This window comes from Manis pentadactyla, chromosome 3 (genome assembly GCF_030020395.1).
Source record: "Manis pentadactyla isolate mManPen7 chromosome 3, mManPen7.hap1, whole genome shotgun sequence".
Taxonomy (NCBI): domain Eukaryota; kingdom Metazoa; phylum Chordata; class Mammalia; order Pholidota; family Manidae; genus Manis; species Manis pentadactyla.
Window position 1 is genome coordinate 201323560 of NC_080021.1, and position 25299 is coordinate 201348858.

At 42.4% G+C, this 25299-nt stretch overlaps 1 protein-coding gene across 4 annotated transcripts in view; it reads left to right on the forward strand.

Moving 5' to 3' along the window:
- Positions 1–25299, forward strand: part of SNX30 (sorting nexin family member 30) — a 111963-nt gene that overhangs the window by 69842 nt on the left and 16822 nt on the right. For 3 of the 4 annotated variants that reach the window (XM_036915631.2, XM_036915632.2, XM_057498930.1), the window contains 4 exons: positions 964–1122; positions 4467–4662; positions 6073–6272; positions 20316–20402. In XM_036915631.2, coding sequence (XP_036771526.2) covers positions 964–1122; positions 4467–4662; positions 6073–6272; positions 20316–20402 — 642 coding nt within the window. Of the gene's footprint in view, positions 1–963; positions 1123–4466; positions 4663–6072; positions 6273–17732; positions 18233–20315; positions 20403–25299 lie in introns of those variants that run through there. The other variant, XM_057498931.1, reaches the window with a different exon arrangement.

The window sequence follows — 25299 nt, forward strand, 5'->3', positions numbered from 1 at the left end:
CTGTTTTTCAGCATTCTCCCCACTGCTTGCTCCTTCCCTCCCTCCCTTCCTTCCTTTCTTCCCTTCCTTCCTTCCATCAGTCATCCTAGTGGCTATGAAGTGGTAACTCACTGTGGGCTTGATTTGCATTTCCCTAATGATGAGTGATGTGAAGCATCTTCATGTGCTCATTGGCCCTTTGTGTATCTCCTTTGGAGCAGTGTCTACCAGGTCATATGCCCATTTTTTAATGTTAATGTTCTTTTAATATTTCATAACCAAAACATTTTCAAATTGTGCACTAGGAGATCAAGCATTTGATCAAGTTACTATGGAAATAGGTAAAAGCTCAAAGATCCCTTGATAGCCAGGCAGTTTAAATTGCGTACAATACTGGCACAAAGTAAATATGTTAGAGAAATTTGTCTGAATTAGAAGGAGTAAAGGAAGTTACACTTTAAAGAACTTTTCAGTGTAAATCTAAAAAAAAAAAAAAAGACTTAGAAAAGATATTTGATGCCTGGGTTTGCCTAAGGCACTTATTTCTCCTTTCACCATGTTCTTTTCCCCCCTTAAATTGGGGGTAGAATCTAGATAAAATGAATTTTTGTGTGGTTGACGTTGCCTGCCTTCTTTCCTTAGCCTGTCTTTCTTGACCTCATTTTCCCATTGTATCACCTATGCACCAAGCACCATAAAGATAAACATACTGTTGGATTTACTGGACAAATATTGACTGGCTTTCTGTATCCTTGGGACTGTGCTCCAGTGTTTTATTTCTGGCATTATAAAATTAACAGGGTAGTTGTGATTTATTCCATGTATATTTTTCAGACATGTTTATATTGATGATTACATAGAGATCCCACTGATGAAGAAATAGTGTGCTTGGACCGATGGGTTGCAGGAATTATTTGCTAGGCTGGTGGTTTTTCTTTCCACCATCTTACCGATCACTGAACACTTTCCTTCCTGCCTTCGTAGCCGCTTCCTGAGAAGTTTGTGGTGAAAGGTGTTGTGGATCGTTTTTCAGAAGAGTTTGTGGAGACCAGAAGAAAAGCTCTGGATAAATTCCTGAAAAGAATTACAGATCATCCTGTGCTCTCTTTCAATGAACACTTTAGTGTTTTTCTCACTGCTAAGGTAAGGGCAGACGTTTTCATATTCTTCCCCCAAAATAACATTCTTCAGGGCTCTTTCTTAAAAGCTGTTTTGATCTCTCACAAGCCACTTTCATGCGTGGCCCACTAGTGGATGTTATAAAAGTGATTTTTTTTTGGTGTCTGTTTGCATTAACATGGTTTCTGTGTTACAATTCAGGAGAAGCACCCCCTTGCAGTAGCAGAGGAATTTAGAATATTTTTCACTTGCCAAAAGCAAGAAGTGTGTCCTTAAACGCTTTTTGGCCTATTTACTGGGTGAAGTGGTTCTGACCAGCAGTGTGCATGCAGGGGAAAGAAGGTCTATTGAGTATCTGTTAAGTTTGTTCTGCACAAGAGGTCTGTGAGTGGTTACTCATAGCCTCATTTCACAGATGAGGAATCTCAAATTCAGGGAGTTCATACTGGTTCAAGTGGCAACTCTAGGATCTGAAATTGGGTCTCTGTGGCTCCTGAAGCTGCCTTTTTCCTCTGTATCAGAAGGCCTGAGCGAGAGGAGGTCAGCATTACTTGCCTGCAGCCAAGTTCCTGTCAGGTGGGCATTTTCCAGGCATTGGCCAGAAATATTTGGGTCCTACACAGTTGCCAGATCCTGTGTATGCAAATTCAAGTTGGCTCCCCCAAAAATCACCCTCTCTGCTTCGCTGCTGGCAGAACTGGCCGGAAGACCTGAGGTGCTCCTCTCTGAATGTCTGCAGAAGTGGGATCTCACATGCAGACTTGCACGCCAGCTCCCTTCCAGTGCTGTCTGTTCAGTTCCATGTATCGTATTCCCATACTCAGGGCATCAGTAATTCATTCCGTGTTGGCAAGGGTATCGAGGCCCTTTCCAGTTTTCTTTTTCAAAATGGCCAAATTGAGAAATATTTTCAGGTAACATCAGTTGAAGTTAAAGACTTTAGACAGGATGCCATTGTCCAGACAATGGAAACCACATTGACAAAGTCCTTTAGTATTTGTTGTTTTTTTAAAACCATAATTGGTGTTTAAGCCTCATTGAAGACATTCCGATTTATCATCTCTTTTTCCCAGAGGCCTCTTCCCCCATGGGTCAAACTTGTGATCTTTTCTCAAATAAGTTTTCCCTCGTGAACTGACCTTTGGAGATAGTTCTTTCAGGTTATACACAAAGTAAAACCCATCCCATTCTCCAAAGCTCACGATCCACCCAAGTTTCAAGTCAGTGTCCAGGCAGGCCTCACACTTGGTCACCTTTCTGGAAACAGAAACAAAGGGGGACAAAACCTGGGCCCCTAGTCGTTAGAAATCTGTGTGAACAATAAGTAGGAAAGATTTTTGTAGGTGTGTGGTATTCATCTGTGGGCCAGACATGGTGAAATTATTTTTTAAAAAGTCCTTCGGTGTCTGAATCAAAATCCAACTCGGTGAGTAAGTGCAGAGAAGGTGGTTCTCAGTAGAACAAATCCCACACTGATTTCATTACTTGCTGAACTTTAATGCACTAAAGAGCTCCATCTTTTAGTCCCTTTCCTTTTTCTTTTTAATTGGTATAAAATGCACATAGCATAAAATTTACCACCTTAACCATTTAAAAGCATACAGTTCAGTAGTGTTAGCTATATTCACATTGTTGTGTAATAAATCTCCAGAATTTCTTCCTCTTGGAAAACTGCAACTCTGCACCCATGAAAAACAGCTCCTATCTCCCCCTCCCCTCCCTAGGCCTCCCATCTTTTTTTTTTTAACACACCTTGAATAACTGGTCTTGGTCTTTGATGAGCCACTCAAATGTTTGCCACATGATCCTGTCACAAACTAGAAGTTTCCTTAAGAAGAAGCTGGTAATGCTGGGAGGTGGGGGGGACACCCAGTATCAACTGTGTTCAAGTCAGTAATTTCATCTTTGGCAGAATGAGTACAGCAATCAGACAGGTACTGTTAACTACTGTTGAACACGCCAATTAACTTGGCCAGGTTCTCTTTTCACACTCTTATTTGAAATAGAGCTCATGCAATCCACAGGCCAATTTTGATCTACTCCAAAAAATATTGTCTGTGGAAGCAATTCCAAGAATTGCGAGGCTCCAGTTAACTGTCCTGTGAAAGCCTGGTGCCTATGGGGATGCTGTTTTGTCTGGAGTTTATGAAGTTAGAAATGGAGATGGAATCTTTAGAGCATTTGTTCAGGTAGCGTGACTTTGAAAGGGAGGAAACTGCTGCTGCTTTTAAGTTGGGTGAGCTGTGGGTATGTTTTAAAAGTTGAAGAGAGAGACAGGAGAGAGGATAGTTGATGGACCTGAGCCTTGTTGTTGAGGGGAGGTGTGGATAGGAAAGTGTGGAATTAAGAGCAAAAATAAAGAAGGAGGCGAAGTTAGGAGTTGTCTCCACTACATGCACTTACAGAGACCTGAGCCTGTGATGTGTGTTGAAAGGCAGGGACTGTCAGACAGCTGTGTTAACCATGATAGCCTGTTTTCTGTTCTATCCCCAAATCAGGCGAGGTGACCAGAAAGCTATGGCCTCGTGTCATGTTCCCTTAGCTCCCTGTAATCATGCCCTTCTGGGACTGGGAATTAATATTCTGTTTGTATGGAGGGTGGGTATAAGGAGCAGATACCTGATCTTCTGTAAAAACCATTTTGAAGGCACCATTCAGGTAAGTAACATAGACCAACAACCTGAGATATTTTGGACTCTTCTTAGAGTTTAGTGATAGGAAGAAGCTTGTTTTACCTGGCAGGTGAACGTGCTTTTAAAATTTAGATACAACAGATTATGAAACCCTATACATTTGCATCTGTACCCTGACTAAGAAATTCCAGGTAAAACATTTTGTTTGTACAGCATCTATTCTTCGCTTAGGTTTCTAGCACTGCTTTTTCTGTCATTGTTTCCTGCTCCCCACTGTCTACTCCCTACTTTCTCTACTTGCTTTATTATATGGCTTTGGTTGGGATATAAATGAATGATGGAATGATTTTACCTCTTGAATTTTGCTCCTAAAGATGACTTTGGTTATTGTGTATGGGAGAAAGGGACACTTCTTTCTGGCCACGATTTAAAAAAATTATGTTAGAATGGCATTTGTGTTTAAAGCAGAGCATGCCCAGGTGAGGAACCTGATAGAAAGGCAGGAGACCAGCTCTGGTGAAAGAGACATGGGTGTAAATGCCCAGGCATGTGAGCTTGGTGGTTGTGAGGGCAAGAAGAGGATGCTCTTGTGTGTGTGGTTAGTCGTCTAACTCAGCTTCTTATTTTCTGAGACTACCATTTCCAGAAAGAAACCATCTGAAGGAGTTGGTTTACTGATCCTGACCACATGAGTGACTGAGCCTCAGAGGTGGTTTGTTCATGTGTCACTTGTAGGACCTGAACGCCTACAAGAAGCAAGGGATCACGTTGCTGACTAGGGTGGGCGAGTCGGTCAAGCATGTCACCGGAGGCTACAAGCTGAGGAGTCGACCTCTGGAGTTTGCAGCCATTGGTGACTACTTGGATACGTTTGCTCTCAAACTGGGAACCATTGATCGAATAGCCCAGCGGATCATCAAAGAAGAAATAGGTGAGCTTTTGGTTGAGGTCTTCATCCTGCCCCGGGACCACATTTGCAGAAATGGCATGTATGTGTGCCAAGCAGACTCAACCTGCAGAGTGCTGGAATGACAGAACTAGGCCATATTTTAATTATGAGACTAATAAATAAGTACAAGGAAGGGGTGAGGTGGTGGAGACTGGAGTATAGTTTTGGTGCTGTGCCCTTTGTCCTGCACCTCAGCCTTGTGCCTGCTTCCCCAGGGCAGACAGCCACTTCTGGGCCTCTGGCTCTTCACTTCCCCTCTAACTTTAGCTTTAAAAGTGGAGACACTGACTCAACTTCCCTTTATTCATGGGAATGATCATTTAAGAAACAAACTGGTATCTTTTCTGATAGGAAGATGGTTCAAAAGGATAGCAGGGTGACCTGTGTTTGCCAAAGTTACCCTAATGAGCCTTCGGACTTGAAATTGACTCACCTGCCTCACCCTGCTTCATTTCAAACTCACTCTCCTCCTTTCTTGTGGAGTTACATGAGGAGTTTCTCTAACCTTCTGGGCTGTTGACACCATTTCTTCCCCACCCCTCTTGTGGCCACCTGCTCTTCTGTATCCATACACACACGCAGGCCAAACAAACCTGAACAATGTTACTAATCATACTAGCATGTAATATGAAACATGTTGAAAAGGATTCTCCAGAACCAGTTAACCTATTGGTTACCAAAAAATGGGGACAACATATTATAATAGCAAGAATCCTGGTGAAAAATGGGCCAGATTTTCTTTGTGGGAGGAAGTAAATCAACCTATTTCTTTGTTCCCTGTGCTTTACCCACTGATGGTCTCATGCGGGGCCTGCAGCCGGTAGTGATAGCTTTAGGTACGATCCACATCTGAGGATCATAGGGAGTAAACTCTGATGGGACCAAGGTGTTGGGGTCACCCCTGAGTGAGAGTGAATCTGCCTGTGTAAGATCACATCTGCATCAAAATATTTTCTAAACCCCCATTATTTTTCCACTGTGACTGATAATTTTTTCCTTTAAAAACATCTCCTTAAATTTATATGAAACTCTGCCCCCATTGCCTGTCAAAATACTACTGCACTACATGAGTAGGTGAATGGTTATTTTCTAAGATATTTAGTGATGTAGCTCCTGTGACTTTTCCTCAGAAGGCACTGTGGTCTCCAATATCCAGAGGCATGGCATTTCCACTATGGGATAGAGTGAGATGATGTTACGGTGTTAGCTGTAGCATCAGCTTTTAGAAATCTACAAAAAAATTATAAGCAGTGTTGTGTTGAAAGGGGAGCACGCTCAGCTGAGTGAATGGCTGGGGAAACACATCTTACTGTAGAGAGTTCTTGGCTACAGTAGTAACTACCAGTGATTACTGTGCAGCCAGATCATAACTGGTTCCTCTTCCCCCTTTAGAGTACCTTGTAGAGCTGAGAGAATATGGGCCAGTGTACTCCACGTGGAGTGCCTTAGAGGGGGAGCTGGCTGAACCCCTGGAGGGTGTGTCAGCTTGCATTGGCAACTGCTCTGCAGCCTTGGAAGAACTGACGGATGACATGACAGAAGACTTTCTACCTGTGCTCAGGGAATATATTTTATACTCTGACTCCATGAAGGTAAGCTGGCTTCTTGTGTACTTAGGTGCATTCTTTGTTGTAGTCATGAAATCAAAAAGTATCCAAAAGAAATTGATTATTGCCTATTTACATGTGGCATGGCTTCCTTCTTCCTGAGCGGGCAGGATCAGACATACAGACTGGACTGCCTCATAGACATAAAAATAGAACACATGGCAAACCAAGTTATGTGAATTAAATGAAGAAACGTAGTTTGGAAGAAAATCTTATTAGTGCTCTCTGAGGGTTAAAGGAGGTATAACATCTACTTAATAAGAACAGGATGCTGTGGGAAAAGGACAATTGGGTAATTTTAGAGCTCTTGAAAGTTAATCATTGATAAGATAAAATTGAAGAGTAAACACAGACTCCAAGAAGGGACTGGTGGTTATCAAAGGGGCAGGGTGGGAAAGGGGATTGAGGGGTATTATGATTAGTACACATGGAGTGGGGAGATCATGGGGAAGACAGTGTAGCACGGAGAAGACAAATAATGACTCTGTGACATCTTACTACACTGATGGACAGTGACTTCAATGGGGTATGGGGGGGACTTGATGATATGGGTGAATGTAATAACCACATTGTTTTTCATGTGAAACCTTCATAAGAGTGTATATTGAGTAAAGTTGAAAGATGAGATTGAGGCAGTCTTGGAAAGTAAAACAAGGAAACAAAGTAGTTTAAAAGTAGGACAAAATGCTCCCTCTGAGCATCCCTCCCCATCCCCTTTTCCGCTAAAAAAAATTTTAAAAGGGTAGGACAAAAATGTAAAGTACTGAAAATGTGAAAGAATGGTAAGAGACATAGAGGATTAATCTCAAAGGTTCAGCATCTGACTGCTAAGAGTTCCTAATTAAGAGAAAAGAGAAAACTGAGGAAAGGAAATTATGGAAGAAATAATATAAGAAAATCTTCCAAAGCTGAAGGACCTGAGTCTTCAGATTAAACGGACATGCTAATTACCCAGCAAAAGGAATGAAGAGAGAGCTAACCCACAGCATTTCATTGCAAAATTTTAGAACAAGAATTTTAAAGTTTTTAAGAAAGGGAGAGGGAGGTGATGTATTGATATACAAGAGGACTAAGAATCAGAATGGCTTTGATCTACCAACAATGGATGAGAAAAGACAGGAACTGAGGATGAATGATTTCCAACCTCAAACTTTATATGCAGAATAAGGATAGGGTGCAGGATCAGATGCTTTAATGCCCACACTAGAAACTGCTTCAGCCTGCACTTAGACTGGTTTGAGAGCATGGGTGTGAGAGAATCTTACAGTGCTAGTAACCAGTTATAGCATGGGTCAGTCTTCCTGAAAAAAAGAACAGAAAAATACATGTGGCTTGGTGTTGAACACCCATGTCTCCAAGTAGCCCCCTTCCTACTTCGCAGAAGAGACTCTGACCTACTGATCTGTCTTTGGGGCAGATCTAGGGCACTCCTTTAGGAAGGAGCTGGGTAGGGACTGACAGATCTCCAGAGAGAAACCTATCAACCTTGGGTTATAAAAATGGAAAACCAGAAGAATCATGTCACTATGAAAATATTCTACAGCTTCAGAAGGGGGGTAAAAAAAAATAATGAATCAACTAGTTATAAAAACTAAAAAAAAAGAACTTTGGAAAATTCCAAGCATATATAAAAGCAAACAGAATAGTATGAAAAACTCCCATATACCGTTGCCCTTACATCACCCTTGTTTCATCAGTTATGAATGTTTTAAGGCTCTTGGTATATATTAAAATGTGGACAGTGGAAAATGGAGCCTGTTCCTGGTGGAATGAGTCACTGTCCCATATATACTCTATAAAGCTGCTAGTAAAATACTTTCAAAGAGTGGATTGGGTCTGGATCTCACAGTAATCAGGGAAATGATATAAATTTCCTTATTTATAAGGCAGAAATGATGGTGATGGTAAGGATAAAACTCACATGTAACATCATTAGCCTGAGACAGTTTTATTGGTAATTACAAGAAGTGAGACTGAAAACCAAGGCTTCTTACTCTGAATTCGCCACTCCTTTTCCTCTGGTGTGTTGTATTTTTTTTAAATTGAGGTCTGTGCATTTTATATTTAATCCTGTGGGTGAAACCAGTATAGAAAAGCATCCTCAGGTTGGAAGTGGGTGAAATGAGTGAGGGGAGTCCAAAGGTGCAAACTTACAGTTATTAAATAAATAAGCCATGGGATGAGATGTGCAGTGGGGTGGCCACAATTAATAATACTGTGTTGTATACTTGAAAGTTGCTAAGAGAATAGATCTTATGACAAGAAAAAAATTGTAGCTAGATACGGTGATGGATGTTAACTAGTCTTATCATGGTGGTCATTTCACAGTATATACAAATATCAAATCATGTTGTACAAACATTATGTTGAAACTAATATCATATATATGTCAGTTATATCTCAATTTTTTAAAAAACCGTCCTAACTTGCTTAAAATGAACCAGAATATTTCACTTTACTTATAAAGTTATTATCTGTTTTTGTGAACAAAAATAATGTTTACAGTTCCTGGGGTGTCCTTAATTTTGTCTCTTAAAGACACACCCATCATAAAAAATGCTCTTTTAACCTTGACAGACTAAAAATCTGATGCACACAGGTACTGGGATATTACAATACAAATTACTTCGTTCTTGTACGTGGCAAGTATGTTAGTAGCTAATATATGTTTGTACTTGGAACAGGATTATAAATTGTCATTTAGCAAATATTTATCTGGCATTTTTATTAAAATATTACACAGTGGGCTATAAGCGTATCTGGGTAATTGAGGCTGCGTATCAAAGCAACACTTGGTTGTTTTCTTTTTTTCACCCCATGTGATGAGGAACAAGAAACTCAATACACATGTGAGGCAGGTGTATTGAGTTTCTTGTTTACTGAGCCTGTATTAATCAGATTAATCAAGCTGGGAGAAGGGGATTGTGTACAATGTTTTCTGGGAAGGGCATGGTAAGGAGCAAGTGTTGACGGCAGGCTCTAAAACCTAGCTCCGTCCCATGGTGAGCAGAGCTGAGCCCAGTCAGAAAGTGAGGTCACCTCCTCCGCCTCTTTCCAATAGGAAAATATCTCTGCCGAGCAGTCTGGGCAAGACGGGAGTGACTTGATGGCAAAGCCAAGACTGTGTGGGTCAATAACTTCCAGCATTTTCTCCATGTAGGACTAGACTGACCCTCAACTATTTCAGATTCCTAAGGATTGTCAGGACTAAAGACATTGGGAGAATGGTAATGTCTTAGGTGGCTCCCCTGCCTTTACCTTTTAACACCCATGGCTCCTTCAGAATGCCTAACTGTGTTTGTTAATTCCTCTGAGAGAGTCATATAATTCCATTTCCAAAACAACTTTCTGATTTTTGAGATTTAAGCGGAATAGACTTTGTTAGCATGAAAACTGAACAGAATAGAGGGCTTGCTGAAAGGCTGGTTGTGCCGTGTTTTCTATCAACTCCTGAATGGTCTTGAGAAGTGAGAATGTCCTTCTGGCTTTGTTTTGGGGGGGAGGAATCGGTGTGGGGATGTTCTGTCAGTCTACTCTTGGGTGATGGCCTTGAGTAGAGCAAAGTGAGTATTGTGCTCACCATTTGGAGTCTGGGCCTGTACCTTAGGAATGTGAAGTGGCGGAGGGTCGGTTGAGCCCTGCCTAGAGACAATGCTAGAGGCCACTGAAGCCTCCTCCTACTGGGACTGAGGTTGGCGTTCCTCTGTGAGTTTGAAAAGGCTTTGGTATCATCTTGTCTAACTTCATTTTATAGAGGAAGAACCAGAGCCCTATGGGTAAAGTCGGCCCTCTGTTCTATGGCCACAGCTCTAATGGCCAGTCACCTTGTATTTGTGTCTTTACTGTTGGCCAAGAGTAAAACTGGAACAGTTCCAGTTTTTCATGGTTGAGTCTCAAATTGTCTCTCTTTAAGTGCAGTTGTAGCTGGGTACACTCGGTTTTCTTTGGAGATACAGAGAAATCAAAGACAAAGTAGAGTGTTGTCAGACCATGTGGAACAGATGGGCAATGTTCAGTGAACAATGAGGACAGTTTGTACAGGAAAGATGGCTGAAGTCATGCTTTCCATGGATGCTGCGGACAGAGTGAACACTGCATGGGCTGAGGGTACCAAAGCTACCCTCAGGCTCAGGACTCAAGTTAAACACCCTGTAGACATCTTTAGGCAAGCCCCTATGTGAGAGTTCACATCCTACAGATGATGTGTGTGTAAAATGTAGTTAGGACAGGGATGAGCTGGGAGAGAACATCTTAGCATCCTTACCAAATTTCTGGCAGTGCCTTTTAAATACTGGTATCATTATAACCAGGCCAAGAGTTGGAGAAGCTTTACTTAAGATGGTTAGGGCAGGACCATCTTATTTCCTGTACTGCCTTATTCATAGAAGGTGGTTAGCAAATACTTAATTGAATTTGACAGTGTGGGGAATTTGGAACATTTACAGCTATATTAGTATTACATGCCATGTGACTTATTATTTTTAAGAGATGGGTTAATCTCCAAGTCAAGGAGCATGCCTATCTCAGAGGTCTTGGTGAATGACTAGGGCGCCACAGGCAGAGTCAGAAGAGTGGGCGCAAAGGAAAAGCTACACAGAGGAAGTGGGCTTTGGCTGGAGACTCGAGTGAGATATAGCAGTTAGCTCTTCAAGGATTAAAGGAGTGAGCATTTTATTTTAGGCAGAAAGAATAACCAGTGCAAAGGTTCTAAAGCAGAAATGAGCTTGGTGTCTTTGCAGATCCGAAAGGACGGTGAGTGGAGCCTAAAGAGCAGGTGGGAGGAAGTGAGGTTCAAGAGATAGGCAGCATCTTAAAGGCCATGCTTGATAACAGTCCAGACTTCATTCTTAGGAATAAAAGTCAAGTCATTCAGATTTATTCAGGGGAATGACAGGATATAGTTTTTATTTAAAGATGACAACTAGTGCTGCAGGATGGAGGATGGGTTGTGGAGTTAGGGAGACCATGCAGGAGACTGTCACAGGGAGCCAAGAGGCAGACAACACAGGTGGTGGAGCTTGGGCTGTGGTGGTGCACAAGTGGGTGGATTTGGGCACATTGTGACGAAGGGCCAACTAGACTTACTGCTATATTGATGTGAAGTAAGAAAAGGAAGAACTGATGTCTCCTGGGTTTTGGCTTCAGCATCTGGGTGGACAGTGGGACTGTTTATTGGGATGGGGAAGTTTGGGTGGAAAAGATGGAGCAGCTGGGAATCAAGTTGTTTTGGCCATGTTGAGTTCAAAAATGCCTATTAGTCTTGTCAAAATGGCCATCCTACCCAAAGCAATTTACAGTCAGTGTAATCTCTATCAAAATTCCAATAGCATTTTTCAGTGAACTAGAGTCAATAACCTAAAATTTATATGGAACCATTAAAGACCCCTGAATAGCCAAAGCAATTTTTTTTTGTAAATAATTATTTTTTATTGAAGGGTAGTTGACACACAGTATTACATTAGTTTTAGGTATACAACACAGTGATTCAACATTTATATACATGATAATTCTAGCTATCAGCTAGCACCATACAAAGTTGTTACAATATTTTGACTATATTCCTTATGCTATACATTACATCCTGGTTACTTATTTCTTTTACAATTGGAAGTGTGTACTTTTTTTTTTTTTTGAGAGGGCATCTCTCATATTTATTGATCAAATGGTTGTTAACAACAATAAAATTCTGTATAGGGGAGTCAATGCTCAATGCACAATCATTAATCCACCCCAAGCCTAATTTTCATCAGTCTCCAATCTTCTGAAGCATAACAAACAAGTTCTTACATGGAGAACAAATTCTTACATAGTGAATAAGTTACATGGTGAACAGTACAAGGGCAGTCATCACAGAAACTTTCGGTTTTGCTCATGCATTATTAACTATAAACAATCAGTTCGAATATGAATATTCATTTGATTTTTATACTTGATTTATATGTGGATACCACATTTCTCTCTTTATTATTATTATTTTTAATAAAATGCTGAAGTGGTAGGTAGATACAAGATAAAGGTAGAAAACATAGTTTAGTGTTGTAAGAGAGCAAATGTAGATGATCGGGTGTGTGCCTGTAGACTATGTGTTAATCCAAGCTAGACAAGGGCAATGAAACATCCACGTATGCAGAAGATTTCTCTCAGAACGGGGGGGTGAGGTTCTAAGCCTCACCTCTGTTGATCCCCAGTTTCTCACCTGATGGCCCCCCTGCGACTGTGCCTGTCTTAGGTTGTTCCTCCCTTGAGGAATCTTACCCGTCTCTGGCTAACCAGTCATCTTCCAGGGCCATACAGGGAAATGTAAAGTTGGTAAGTGAGAGAGAAGCCTTATTGTTTGAAAAGGTTAGCTTTTTACTTCTTTGCAGATTTATGCCCTGTTAGCCAAAGTAATTTTGACAAAGAAGAACAAAGCTGGGGTATCGTGCTCCCTGGTGTACTATAAAGCTATTGAATAGCATGAGAAATTTCTGGGTACATCTCCCCAGGCAAGGGAAGCAAATGTGGGACTACATCAAACTAAAAAGCTTCTGCACAGCAAAAGAAACCTTCAACAAAACAAAAAGGCAGCCTATCATATGGGAGAATATATATGCAAATGATATATTCAATAAGAGGCTAATATCCAAAATATATAAAGAACTTGTACAACTCAACACCAAAAAAACCCAAATAATCCTATTAAAAAATGAGCAGAGGACCTGAATAGACATTTCCAAAGAAGACATACACAGATGGCCAGACACATGAAAAGACACTCCACATCATTAATCATCAGGGAAATGCAAATCAGAACCACAATTCGGTATCATCTCATGCCAGTCAGAATGGCCACTATCCAAAAGACAAGAAATAACAAGTGTTGGCAAGGATGTGGAGAAAAGGGAACTCTCCTACACAGTTAGTAGGAATGTAAATTGGTGCAGCCACTGCGGAAAGCAGTACGAAGGTTCCTCAAAAAACTAAAAATAGAATTACCATATGACCCAGCAATTCCACTTCTGGGAATTTACCAAAGAAAACAAAATCACTAATTCGAAAATATATATTCACCCCATATTCATTGCAGCATTATTTACAATTGCAAAGACATGGAAACAACTGCAATGCCCATCAAAAAATGAATGGATAAAGAAGATGTGTACATATATACAGTGGAATATTACTCAGCCATAAGAAGAAGGAAATCTTGCCATTCACGACAACATGGATAGACCTAGAGGGTATCCTACTAAGTGAAATAAGCCAGGCAGAGAAAGACAAATATGTATGATTTCACTTACATGTGAAATCTAAAAAACAAACCAACAAAAAAGAAACACACCCACAAATATAGACAACAGACTCTCGGTTACCGTAGGAAGGGTGGTGAGGGGATGGGTGAAATAGGTCAAAAGGGGATAAAAAGGTACAAATTGCAAATTGTAAAATAAGGTAGACACAGGAATGGAAATAAAACATAGAGAATATAACCAATAATACTATAATATCTTGGTATGGTAATGGAGTAACCACTTATGATGGCAAGCATCTAGTAATGTATATAATTACTGAATCACTATGTTGTACATCTGAAACCAGTATGATATTGTATATCAACTTTATTCCAATAAAAAAATGCCTGTTAGTTATTAGAGCTGTCATGGCCATTGGTGATGAGTTTACCCAATAAAAAAATGCCTGTTAGTTATTAGGCTGTCATGGCCATTGGTGATGAGTTTACCCAATACAAAACTGCCTGTTAGTTATTAGAGCTGTCATGGCCATTGGTGATGAGTTTAGAGTGGGAATAGAAATTCGGGACCGCATATATAGGTGGTGCTTAAGTCTGTGCGAGGGGGCAGACATCTAGTGACATGGGTCTGCACCCTGACTCATAACAAAATTTAGTGGTCTAGCACCTAATTAGGAGGAGGAACAAGTAGAAAATGAGCCTAAGAAGGACTGATCAGTGTAGTAGGAGAAAAAATGTAGAGGATTGCCTCAATGAACAAAGAGAAATGTTTTAAATGTTTCAGGAGGAGCATGATCAAGAGGTAGCACTGGATTTAATAATTAGGAAGTCATTGGTGAGATGTGGATGTAGAAGTCTGGGTCTAAAGACAGTCTTTGAGTTGGAGATATTTTAAGCAACGTTCTGGGACAGCTCTTTTCAAAATGTCAATTTTGTAATGCTTGGTTTTTTTCCGCCTGCCCACCTTTTCCCTGAGGGGCCACGAGGTGGAGCTAATGAGTCAAGTGACTGCTTTAGGTTGACCGCTTCTAGTCCCTTTCAAAAAAAAAAGGAGGTTTTCTGGAAGATTGAGTTGGGGGAAAGAGTCCTCCTTCCTAAATAAAAGGGGTTACAGATGGAGGGCTTAATTTCCTGAAAATATGAATAAGCAGGATGTGGAAATCTACATGATGATCTCAAATATTTTTAAAAATCAGAAAAATATAAAATTAAAAATCTGAGATTTCCAGTGATGGCAGACTGAATATATAAATGTCCTCTTCTTCATGAAACTGCACCAAAATGACACTAGAGTGATATACATATTTTTAAAGGTATCACCCTACAAAGATAAAAAGCAACAAGAGGGGAAAGAAACAATGGCAATAAAATTGGGACTGGAAGGCAAATTGAGAAGTGATGATGGATTTAGGTACCTCAAGAAAAGCTGCCTTTCAAGCTGACTGTGGGGGCAAAAACTTAGAAGCTGCTTGGTTTACACCATGGAATCCTTCATATTGGTCTAGAGTTGGAGACACTAAGTACCTCTGGGACTGGAGATGGAGCGAAGAGAAAGGTGAGTCAGGAACCTGTTTACGAAGCAGTTAGGTAGAGCCTGCAGTCCCTCCCTTCTCACACAGGGGCCACTGTCCCTTCTCCGCGCTGGCAGAACTGGAGGCATGTTCCCTGGAGGGGTGAATAGAGGACTTCTGGACTGAGGGGCCCCAGGCACAGTTGAGGGTAGGGACTAAAACCCTAAGATCGGGATGTTAAGTAAAAGGTTACTGAATGTTGAGACTCAGAATTCTTCCTCTGCTTGGCTCTCAGCCTTAGATATTCCCTGCAGAAGAGTCTTTTCTAGACAATCTGAACAGAACGAGAAAAGAAACTTGAAGATACTGATACTGCAGGAGGATCCTCAGTGAAATACATGAATAAACAATGGGGAAAAGACAGTTTTTTGTTTTTTGTAGAGATCTTTTCTGTCCCAGCAGGATCCCTATAGAGACTTGTCAACCAGCCTTCAATGTGCAGAGAGCGTTCAATCAGGTTTTTAGTTTTTCTTGGGTGAGTAGGCAGACACGAGTCACCGAATACTTAAGGGAAGTTTCTAATATGATATCAAGTACAAACAACAGAGCAAAAGCATATTGAGTGAAAAATCATTGAAGGAGAAGAAAATTTCCAAGGGAGGAAATCACTAATATCTTCAAAAGAGATGTCACAGCCATAAAAAAAAATTTTTTTTAATCCAGAGAACAAGCAAAGAGCACATGGAATGAAACCCATGATAGAAATGGGTGTTGAGGGGGAGAAAGTGTTAAGGAAATCATACATAAAATGGAATAAAAAGAGTATTGGAAAAAAATATATAAAAATGAGAGGACCAGACTGTTGTATCCAATATCTGAATAACAGGAGTACCAGGAAGAAAACAGAAAAATGAGAAGCATCAAAGAAGTGTGATGCAAGAGAAAAAACTAGAGGATAAAAAGTTTGCAAGAAGGAAAAACTGTGAAGACATAACATGTTATGCCCAGTTGTGCCTGAAAAATGAGATTTTCTCCTCCTCTACATTTTTTTTGTTTTTCCACATTTTCTGTAAAAGGTAAGTTTTAAAATTAGGGGAAATGTGTGGTTTCATTTTTACTCATGTAGCCCTAGAAAATTTAATTCAAGTGGTCTGTTTTCAATAGAATGAGTGTATAAAAGGAGCATATCAAAAAAAGCATTGCCTGCAGGAAAATGCCCTCCTGGAGGGCCACCCAAAACATGCCGCTGGGCTGTGTCGGGTGTTTAATTTTTGTTCTCTTTTCCATTTCTTCTATTATGGAACCTTCACTGTTCTACACAGATTACTCCTGGATCCTTTGGGTTGTCGGCCCCTGGTGTATCAGAATATGACCCATTCTGTTCTGAGATTCTCCCCTTGGGGCTGAGCTGCTCTTGTACTTTTCACATACCTTTTCAACCTTGCATCCTAATGTCCGTCTTACAAAAGGATTTGAAGCTTAAAATCCTTCAGGACTTGGTGAGACTTTTTGCATTACTCATCTTTTGCATCGGGGGCTATTTTTGGACTTCCTTTTCCTCCTTTTCCCATAACCTGGGAGAGACGTGAGCGTGAGGTCTGCGAGTGGAGAGGGGATGAGCTCTCCAGTGATACTGCCCATTGCGGTGCTTTCTTGGAAGAAAGTCCACTGCAGATACTGAGAGCCAAACCACAGAATGTGTCTGTGGTCTAACCTCCAGACACTCTTGTCATTGTAGTGTAATGGCTATTGTTTGCTTATTGTAAATATTTTGGGTAACAGGAATTATGTTTCTGTTGACTTTTTTATTATGGAAAAACCGAAACATCCAAGACCAGAGGGAGAGCCCAACCAATCCCCTTGTCCTCATCAGCCAGCCCACTCGTGGCCCATCTTGTTGTAGCTTTACTCCCACCTGCTCCCGACCCCCATCCCCTGGATTATTTTAAAGCAAATCCCAGATGACACATCATTTCATAGAAAGACTCTTAGTACATTTGCTGAAATACAAGCATTCTTTTAAAAAAAGAAGAGAACCACATTATCATCACACCTCAAATTTTTTTCTTTGTATTTCTTAAAATCCAGTGTGTGTGCAGTTTCCCCTGTTCTTCCATACACTGTTTTTACAGTTTTGTTTTTTACAAATAGGGATTCAGATAAAATGCATACTTGGTTGATAGTTTTATTAAATATTAAAAAAATCTCTCCCCATCTGTTTATTTTTCCTTGCAATTTATTGTTAAATGGGGTCATTTTTCCTCTCTACATTTAAAAAGAGGACCATATGAAGTATTCTACATTAAAAAATAGAAATGTATCCCATGTCTCTCATTAAAAGCCACCTCCTCATCCAGGCCCTTCCTGAGCACACCGGGTACAATTCCACCATCCCACAAACCTTCAGCACTTCACATCCTCCTTTCCTGTTTTATTTTTCCTCAACACTTTGCACTGCCTTACACATTATATATTAATATATTTTACCATGTACCTCCGCCTCCCCCCCTAGAATGTAAGCGCTGCAAGGGCATGGCTTTGTGCATTTTGCCCTCTGCCGTATCCCCAGCACCTGGGTAGATGAATGAAGATACCTGAAGGCCTGGCAGAAGCAGAGGTGAGGATGGCTATATAGATGAGGGTAGAGGGATGCACCATGTAACGACGGAAGTATGTCCGTACACACCACGTTTCGATTTACAGTATCCGCTAGAATCAGAGACCCCTGTAAAGTTCTGTGAGAAGCCCAGATGATAAATACCTTGTGCTTGTCACTCAGCGATGGAGCGACCTCTGTGTAGGTGCTGACGTGGCCTGTTGGCCCATTCACCCCACTGCAGGTTCAGGGGCGTCAGCCATGGGTTGATGTATTGACAGACCCTGTGTTGTGCGGGGTGGGAGGCAGTCTCTTCCGACCATCACCAGCGGTGTGCAGAGGTGCTCTCAAGGAGGATAGTGGGCTTAACCAGTTCAGCTTGATTCAAACCCCATTTCCCAGCCTTCAGCATGGTGGCATGGCGGCATGGCGGGACCGCAGCTGGGAAAGCCTGACTTAGCCGCCCGGTGCTGGTGGCCAGCGGTGCGGCCTCAACCGGATTTCTCCGCTGGAGCCCCGCACTCTTGTCTGTAAAATGAGGACAGTACCTCCCGCGGCCGCAGGGTGGTCGCGCGGTTTTTTTGCTGTCCGGTGAGGTAGGGGTGTCAGCACAGTCCTCCAGCTAGTAGATGAGAAGGAACTTCTGGTCGCTGCAGGCGAGGCAGGGGGGTGGCGGTGGCTGACCTGGGGCCCCTGCCTGCGGTGCGGGAAGGGGGAGGGGAGCCCCGTGCTGCGCTGAATGTATCCCAGGGCATTTTTTTGTTTTTAAGGGCATTTCTAGCTTTGGCTCTGTGGCTCTTGCCATGTTGACAGCACGTCGCCGGAACGATGCAGCCCTGTCTCTCGAGTCCCTGCCGCTCTGGGTATGCGGAGCTTTTTCCAATACGATGGGACGGTCCTGTGAAGGGTGTGTGTGGCCGTTATGAGAACTGCTGCCAGCCGCTTTCCCTGCCGTCCCTCCACGGAACGTGTGTCCTCGGGGAACCACGTGTGTGGTTCCACGTGTGTGTGTCCACGGATGGCATCCTCTGCTTATTTCTCTTGGGTGGGGGTTATGATTTTTACTACTACTAGCACCAGACCAGTAGATTCAGAATATTTTCTGGGCTCTATGAAATCAAGAAAGGACCCCTGATGTATTTTTTTTGTTTTATTTTAGAGATTTGTGCGGTCCGATATGACAGCCACTAGTCCCAGGTGGCTAAGTTTAAATTCAAACGAATTAGAATTAAAAACTGAAGTCCAGCTCCTCAGTCACACAGTCACATTTGAAGGGTTGGGTGAACATGTGGAGCTAGTGGCCCCCGTGCTACATGGTGCAGGTAACAGAACATTCCCACTGCCACCCAGACTTCTACTGAACAGCACTGTAAACGTTCTGACCCCAAGGTTGTTCAGTGTGGGGAGGGAACTTCAGAGCACTCGGGAGAAAGACGGGTGGCACACAATGAAAAGCAAGCTACTACCGGTTTTACCTCATGTTCTTCTCATGGTAAAACACTTCTCAAAGCAAATCCTCACTTCAGGGGAAGACTTGCGGTCCCCCGTGTTGACACACTCCACTAGGGGATTGTCCCAGAGTGCTCTCAACTCTTGAGATCACCAGTTAGCACACTGTCAGGGTCACAAGGTGCCCACTGTTTAGCCGAGGAATGGCTCCTTCCTACCCCAACTCCATGCTCTGATGGAACGTCCCTGTTGGAAAAGTGTGAGATGAGACACTTTTGTAGAAATTTGTGACATCTGAGTTAGTGGGAAACAACATTCTTATCACCTTTAGTTTGCCATTTGTGATTCTACTAAACGAAGAAAAAAACTTGTGAACGAAACATGTTTTTCTAGAAGGTCAAACGCAGGCTCTTCCGTTCTTCCTGGTGGGGTCTTAGCAGCAGAGCCGGCTAGGTGAGGTAAGGGAAGCACTCGTGCTCAGGTGCTGACCTTGTTCTTGCACGGGCTCAGGTGTGTCTCCTTAAATCTTGCATCCTGGGTGCCCGGTTTGCCTCGCCCCTGTCCTGGCCAGGCTGCTCTCTGAGCCCACATACCGCTGGCTCTGGCAGGCTCGCCGCCTGGTTCCAGGGATGCCAGACTTGCATGTAGCTGTGGCCTCATGCTGTGCCTGCACCTCTCTGCTAGCCGGCACCCCTCAGATAGGGGCTGTGTTGTTTGCTCCTTGGATCCCTGGCCCGGAGTGGAGGACAGGTAAGTGGCTGCTGTATCAACGAGCAAATCAGTCCACCAGGGGTCAACGTGATGAACTCCCCTGACTTAGACTTTTCCGTTAACAGTTTAGAGAACGTCCTGCATTGTCACCTGCCAGGCTCCACATTTTGACAAAGCTGAGTTCTCTCTGCACCTGGGGAAGTCGAGTCCTCTCATCAGCATGGCTGTGGATGGACACCATTCCCCCCACTTGCCTTTCTCAGGATTTGTCACTTTCAGCATCACACGGAGTTACTGCACGACAAAGCCCAGTCCCTCAGAATGGTTCTCCTGCCCTCCTTCCTCCACCCCTGCTTCCTCCAGAGTCCATGTCACGTGTCAGGCTGCAGCCGGACTGTCGTAGGAGCACAGGGCTGCGGCTGGGTGTGCCGTAATGTGGGGAGGAATGGGGTAACGCACCACCTGCCTGGGGACTTGGAGGCCCCCTTGTGAACTCGGTGTTACATGCTTCCCCTTTCTGCCTCCCACAGAGCGTACTGAAGAAGAGGGACCAAGTGCAAGCCGAGTACGAAGCCAAACTGGAAGCTGTGGCTCTGAGAAAGGAAGACCGCCCCAAGGTCAGGGAAGACCCGGGGTGCCCTGGGCTGCAAGCTGCCTTCGCCCTGCTGGTGCTAAGGGAATTCCTGTCCTAGATACTTAACGACTGGGGTGGGCGGTACTGGCTGGGCTGGGCTGATGCTGTTATTTTTGTCGTTTTGCTCCCTTTTGTGTCTTATTTCTAGGAGTTCCTAATTGCACTTGGGGTTCAGTTTTCTGGGATTTTTTTTTTTTTTTTTACTTCTGGCTCTGCCATTCATGGGCGGATCCTCTCTGTAAAATGGGGTTGAGGAGAAAGGGGAAGAGAAGTCTGAGTCATCAGAGTTTCTCAGAAGTGTGGTTTGTAGGCTGGTCCATGAACTGTTAACCAATCCATGATGAGAAAAGTGCACAAGCTGAGAGTAAACACTTGTAGCAATCTGACATTTGTGGAATGCTCTAGATGAGTGCTGTGAAATGAAACTAGCTTGGAGAGTTGCATGTGGAGCAAGCCGCATACTAGTTATGCATAGTAGAACTACAGGTCAGTTGTATTGGGGAAGAGGGACAACAAAAAGTGGCCCTTTCCCAAAAAATTTTGAGACGCACTGGTCTGGCTTGCTCGTGGTGCCTTTGAGCTTTGGCGCCGTGCTCTAGAGGACCCTGCTGGAAGGGCACTTCTCCGTACTGGCCCATCTGTATTGCTTTTACCTTCCCCCAGCAACGATGAAAAAACAGTTAAGAGTAGCTGTTTATTCTTACAGTGTGCTTACAGTGTACTAGGCTGTTCATATCATCTCATTTATTCCCCACAACTGTCCTGTGGGTTAGGCACAATTATTCCCATTTTAGAGATGGGCTGACTGAGGCCCAGGATCACACAGCCCGTGTGTGGTAGAGCCAGGATTTTAACCTGCAGTCTGGCCTCAGAAGCTTGCCAGTTGCCCTTACATTACTCTGCTCCATTTTGTTCGCAATTGGAAGATGTGTTTGTTTTCAAAGAGGTGGGGTAGGAAGTGTTATTAAGGAGAACAGCAGGGGTGCGCATTACAAGGCAACACTGACATCAGATGGCTTTCCTCTGCCTGGGCTCTCGCTGCTGGAAAGGAACCAGCTTTGGGAATCCGAAACCCGTGCCTCAGACAGAAACAGCGCACCTCGACTCGATGGGTACCTTCTTGGGCAGCTGGGCACTGCAGATGGCTCACCCGATCCCTCCTACTTTCTACTTTTTAAGCACCCTCCCCGACCCCCTGCATCCCTGCGCTCTGCTCTGCTCTCAGAGACTCACTTCCTGCTTGCCCACCGTCTTTCTTAGTGGTCTTTGCTGATTCCTTTATCAAGCCTGTACATGTAGGCTTCTCCATGAGTTCTACCCTTCCACCCTCTTATGTCCCTATATTTTAAAAATTTCCCTTTATATGAAAAGTTATTTTAATCATGGCAAAATACACATAACAAAGAGTTTACCATCTTAACCATTTTTAAGTGTGCTGCTCAGTAGTGTCATTCACTGTGTTGTGCAACCTCCAGAAGTCTTCTCAGCTTATAGAACTGAAACTCTGTACCTTCCCCCAGCCCCTGGCAACTACCATTTTACTTTGTTTTTCTGTGAATTCGACTATTCTGGGTACTTTATATAAAATGGCATCATATAGTACTTGTCTGTTTGTGACTGGCTTACTTCTCTTAGCATAATGTCCTCAAGGTTCTTCCATATTATAGCTTGCATCTGAATTTCTTTCTCTTTAAGGCTGAGTAATGTTGCATTATATGTATGTACCATATTTTGTTCATCCATTCATCTGTGGATGGACACTTGAGTTGCTTCCACCATTTGTTTATTTTGAATAATGCTGCAGTGACTGTGGGGGTACAAATATCTCTGAGACCCTGGCTTTCAAACTTTCAGATGTGCACCCAGAAGTGGAGTTGCTGGATCATATGGTAATTCTGTTTTTAATTGTTTGAGGCGCTGCCATACTGTTTTCCACATCTCCAAGGGTTCCAGTTTTCCATGTCCTCATCAGTATTTGTTCTTTTCTGTTTTTTTGGAGGCTGGTAGCCATCCATCCTAATGGATGCAGGGTGTTATTGTGGTTTTGATTTGCATTTCCCTAATGATTAGTGATGTGGAGCATCTTTTCATATGCTTTTTGGCCATTTGTGTATCTTCTTTAGAGAAATGTCTATTCAAGTCCTCTGCTCACTTTTTTTTTTTTTTAAATAATTATTTTTTATTGAAGGGTAGTTGACGCACAGTATTACATTACATTAGTTTCAAGTGTACAACACAGTGGTAGAACATTTATATACATAATTCTAGGTTCCAGCTATCACCCTACCAAGCTGTTACAATATCTTGACTATATTCTTTATGCTATACATTACATCCCGGTTACTTATTTATTTTACGATTGGAAGTCTGTCCTTTTTTTTTTTCTTTTTTGTGAGGGCATCTCTCATATTTATTGATCAAATGGTTGTTAACGACAATAAAATTCTGTATAGGGGAGTCAATGCTCAATGCACAATCATTAATCCACCCCAAGCCTAATTTTCGTCAGTCTCCAATCTTCTGAGGCATAACAAACAAGTTCTTACATGGAGAACAAATTCTTACATAATGAATAAGTTACATAGTGAACAGTACAAGGGCAGTCATCACAGAAACTTTCGGTTTTGCTCATGCATTATGAACTCTAAACAGTGAGTTCAAATATGAATACTCATTTGGTTTTTATACTTGATTTATATGTGGATACCACATTTCTCTCTTTATTATTATTATTTTTAATAAAATGCTGAAGTGGTAGGTAGATACAAGATAAAGGTAGAAAACATAGTTTAGTGTTGTAAGAGAGCAAATGTAGATGATCAGGTGTGTGCCTGTAGACTATGTGTTAATCCAAGCTAGACCAGGGCAATAAAACATCCACGGATGCAGAAGATTTCTCTCAGAATAGGGGGGGTGAGGTTCTAAGCCTCACCTCTGTTGATCCCCAATTTCTCAGCTGATGGCCCCCCTGCGACTGTGCCTGTCTTAGGTTGTTCCTCCCTTGAGGAATCTTACCCGTCTCTGGCTAACCAGTCATCTTCCGGGGCCATACAGGGAAATGTGAAGTTGGTAAGTGAGAGGGAAGCGTTATTGTTTGAAAAGGTTAGCTTTTTACTTCTTTGCATATTTATGCCCTGTGGCTTCTATGCCCAGCATTTGTCTTGAGGTATCTTTACCACTTGGAGGAGTTATGATACTCGGTAAATTTGATATGAGGCACGGATTCTATTTAAGGGTTGTAATTAGGAAGGAAGAAGAAAACCTATAGAAGTAGCAGACGGAAGAAAACATGGGAAGATTGATTATTTCTTTGACATATCTTCTTGTAGAGTAACTTCAGCATATATAGGTTTTAAGCTACTACTTAAATTGCGCACACACATTAACATAATAGGAGTATAGTTACATAACCAAAGCATATCTGTAATTACCAGCCATCTCCAGTGAAACCAAGAAAACCATTAAGGCACCTTAGGCATTTGTGAAAACTTATCTATGATATGGTGGATATTGTCCAACTGAACTTGAACAGTCTGAGACAAATCAGACAAATTAAAACAACCCATTCCTGGGGACTGTTCACATGCCATATGTTCTTTTAACAGTAAATAGTCTGTAGTTGTAAGAGTTTGGAGCGCTACAATTTGCACTTCTCCAAATTCTTGGTTGAGTTCCAACAGTATAGATCCAGTCAAATTTGTTGTTTTACTGTATGCACAGGCCAGCTTAGATATCTCCTTCCTCATTCCCATGGCAAGTCCAGGAGCTGGTGGGATGAGTGCATCTACAGCTGTAGCAGTGCGTGGATCTTTGTTGGGGTTTTTTGATGATCATCTTCTGGCATGAGTCTTCCAGAGAGTGCAGATGTTGGAAGTTCTTTTTCATATCGTATCTTAGTTCATTTTCGGGGTAGCCCAATTAGGCTTTGATCCTCTGTATAAACACAAACAGACCCTTTGCCTACACTTTTATATGCCCTTTATACCCTGGTGTAGAACTCATTGGAGGTTACCACACAGGAACTGCCCTTTTTTTTTTTTTTTTGCTTTGTTTTTGGTATCACTAATCTACACTTACATGACGAATATTATGTTTACTAGGCTCTCCCCTATACCAGGTCTCCCCTATAAACCCCTTTACAGTCACTGTCCATCAGCATAGCAAAATGTTGTAGAATCACTACTTGCCTTCTCTGTGTTGTACAGCCCTCCCTTTTCTCCTACCCCCCCATGTATGTTAATCTTAATACCCCCCTACTTCTCCCCCCCTTATCCCTCCCTACCCACCCATCCTCCCCAGTCCCTTTCCCTTTGGTACCTGTTAGTCCATTCTTGAGTTCTGTGATTCTGCTGCTGTTTTGTTCCTTCAGTTTTTCCTTTGTTCTTATATTCCACAGATGAGTGAAATCATTTGGTATTTCTCTTTCTCCGCTTGGCTTGTTTCACTGAGCATAATACCCTCCAGCTCCATCCATGTTGCTGCAAATGATTGGATTTGCCCTTTTCTTATGGCTGAGTAGTATTCCATTGTGTATATGTACCACATCTTCTTTATCCATTCATCTATTGATGGACATTTAGGTTGCTTCCAATTCTTGGCTATTGTAAATAGTGCTGCAATAAACATAGGGGTGCATCTGTCTTTCTCAAACTTGATTGCTGTGTTCTTAGGGTAAATTCCTAGGAGTGCAATTCCTGGGTCAAATGGTAAGTCTGTTTTGAGCATTTTGATATACCTCCATACTGCTTTCCACAATGGTTGAACTAGTTTACATTCCCACCAGCAGTGTAGGAGGGTTCCCCTTTCTCCACAGCCTCGCCAACATTTGTTGTTCTCTGTCTTTTGGATGGCAGCCATCCTTACTGGTGTGAGGTGATACC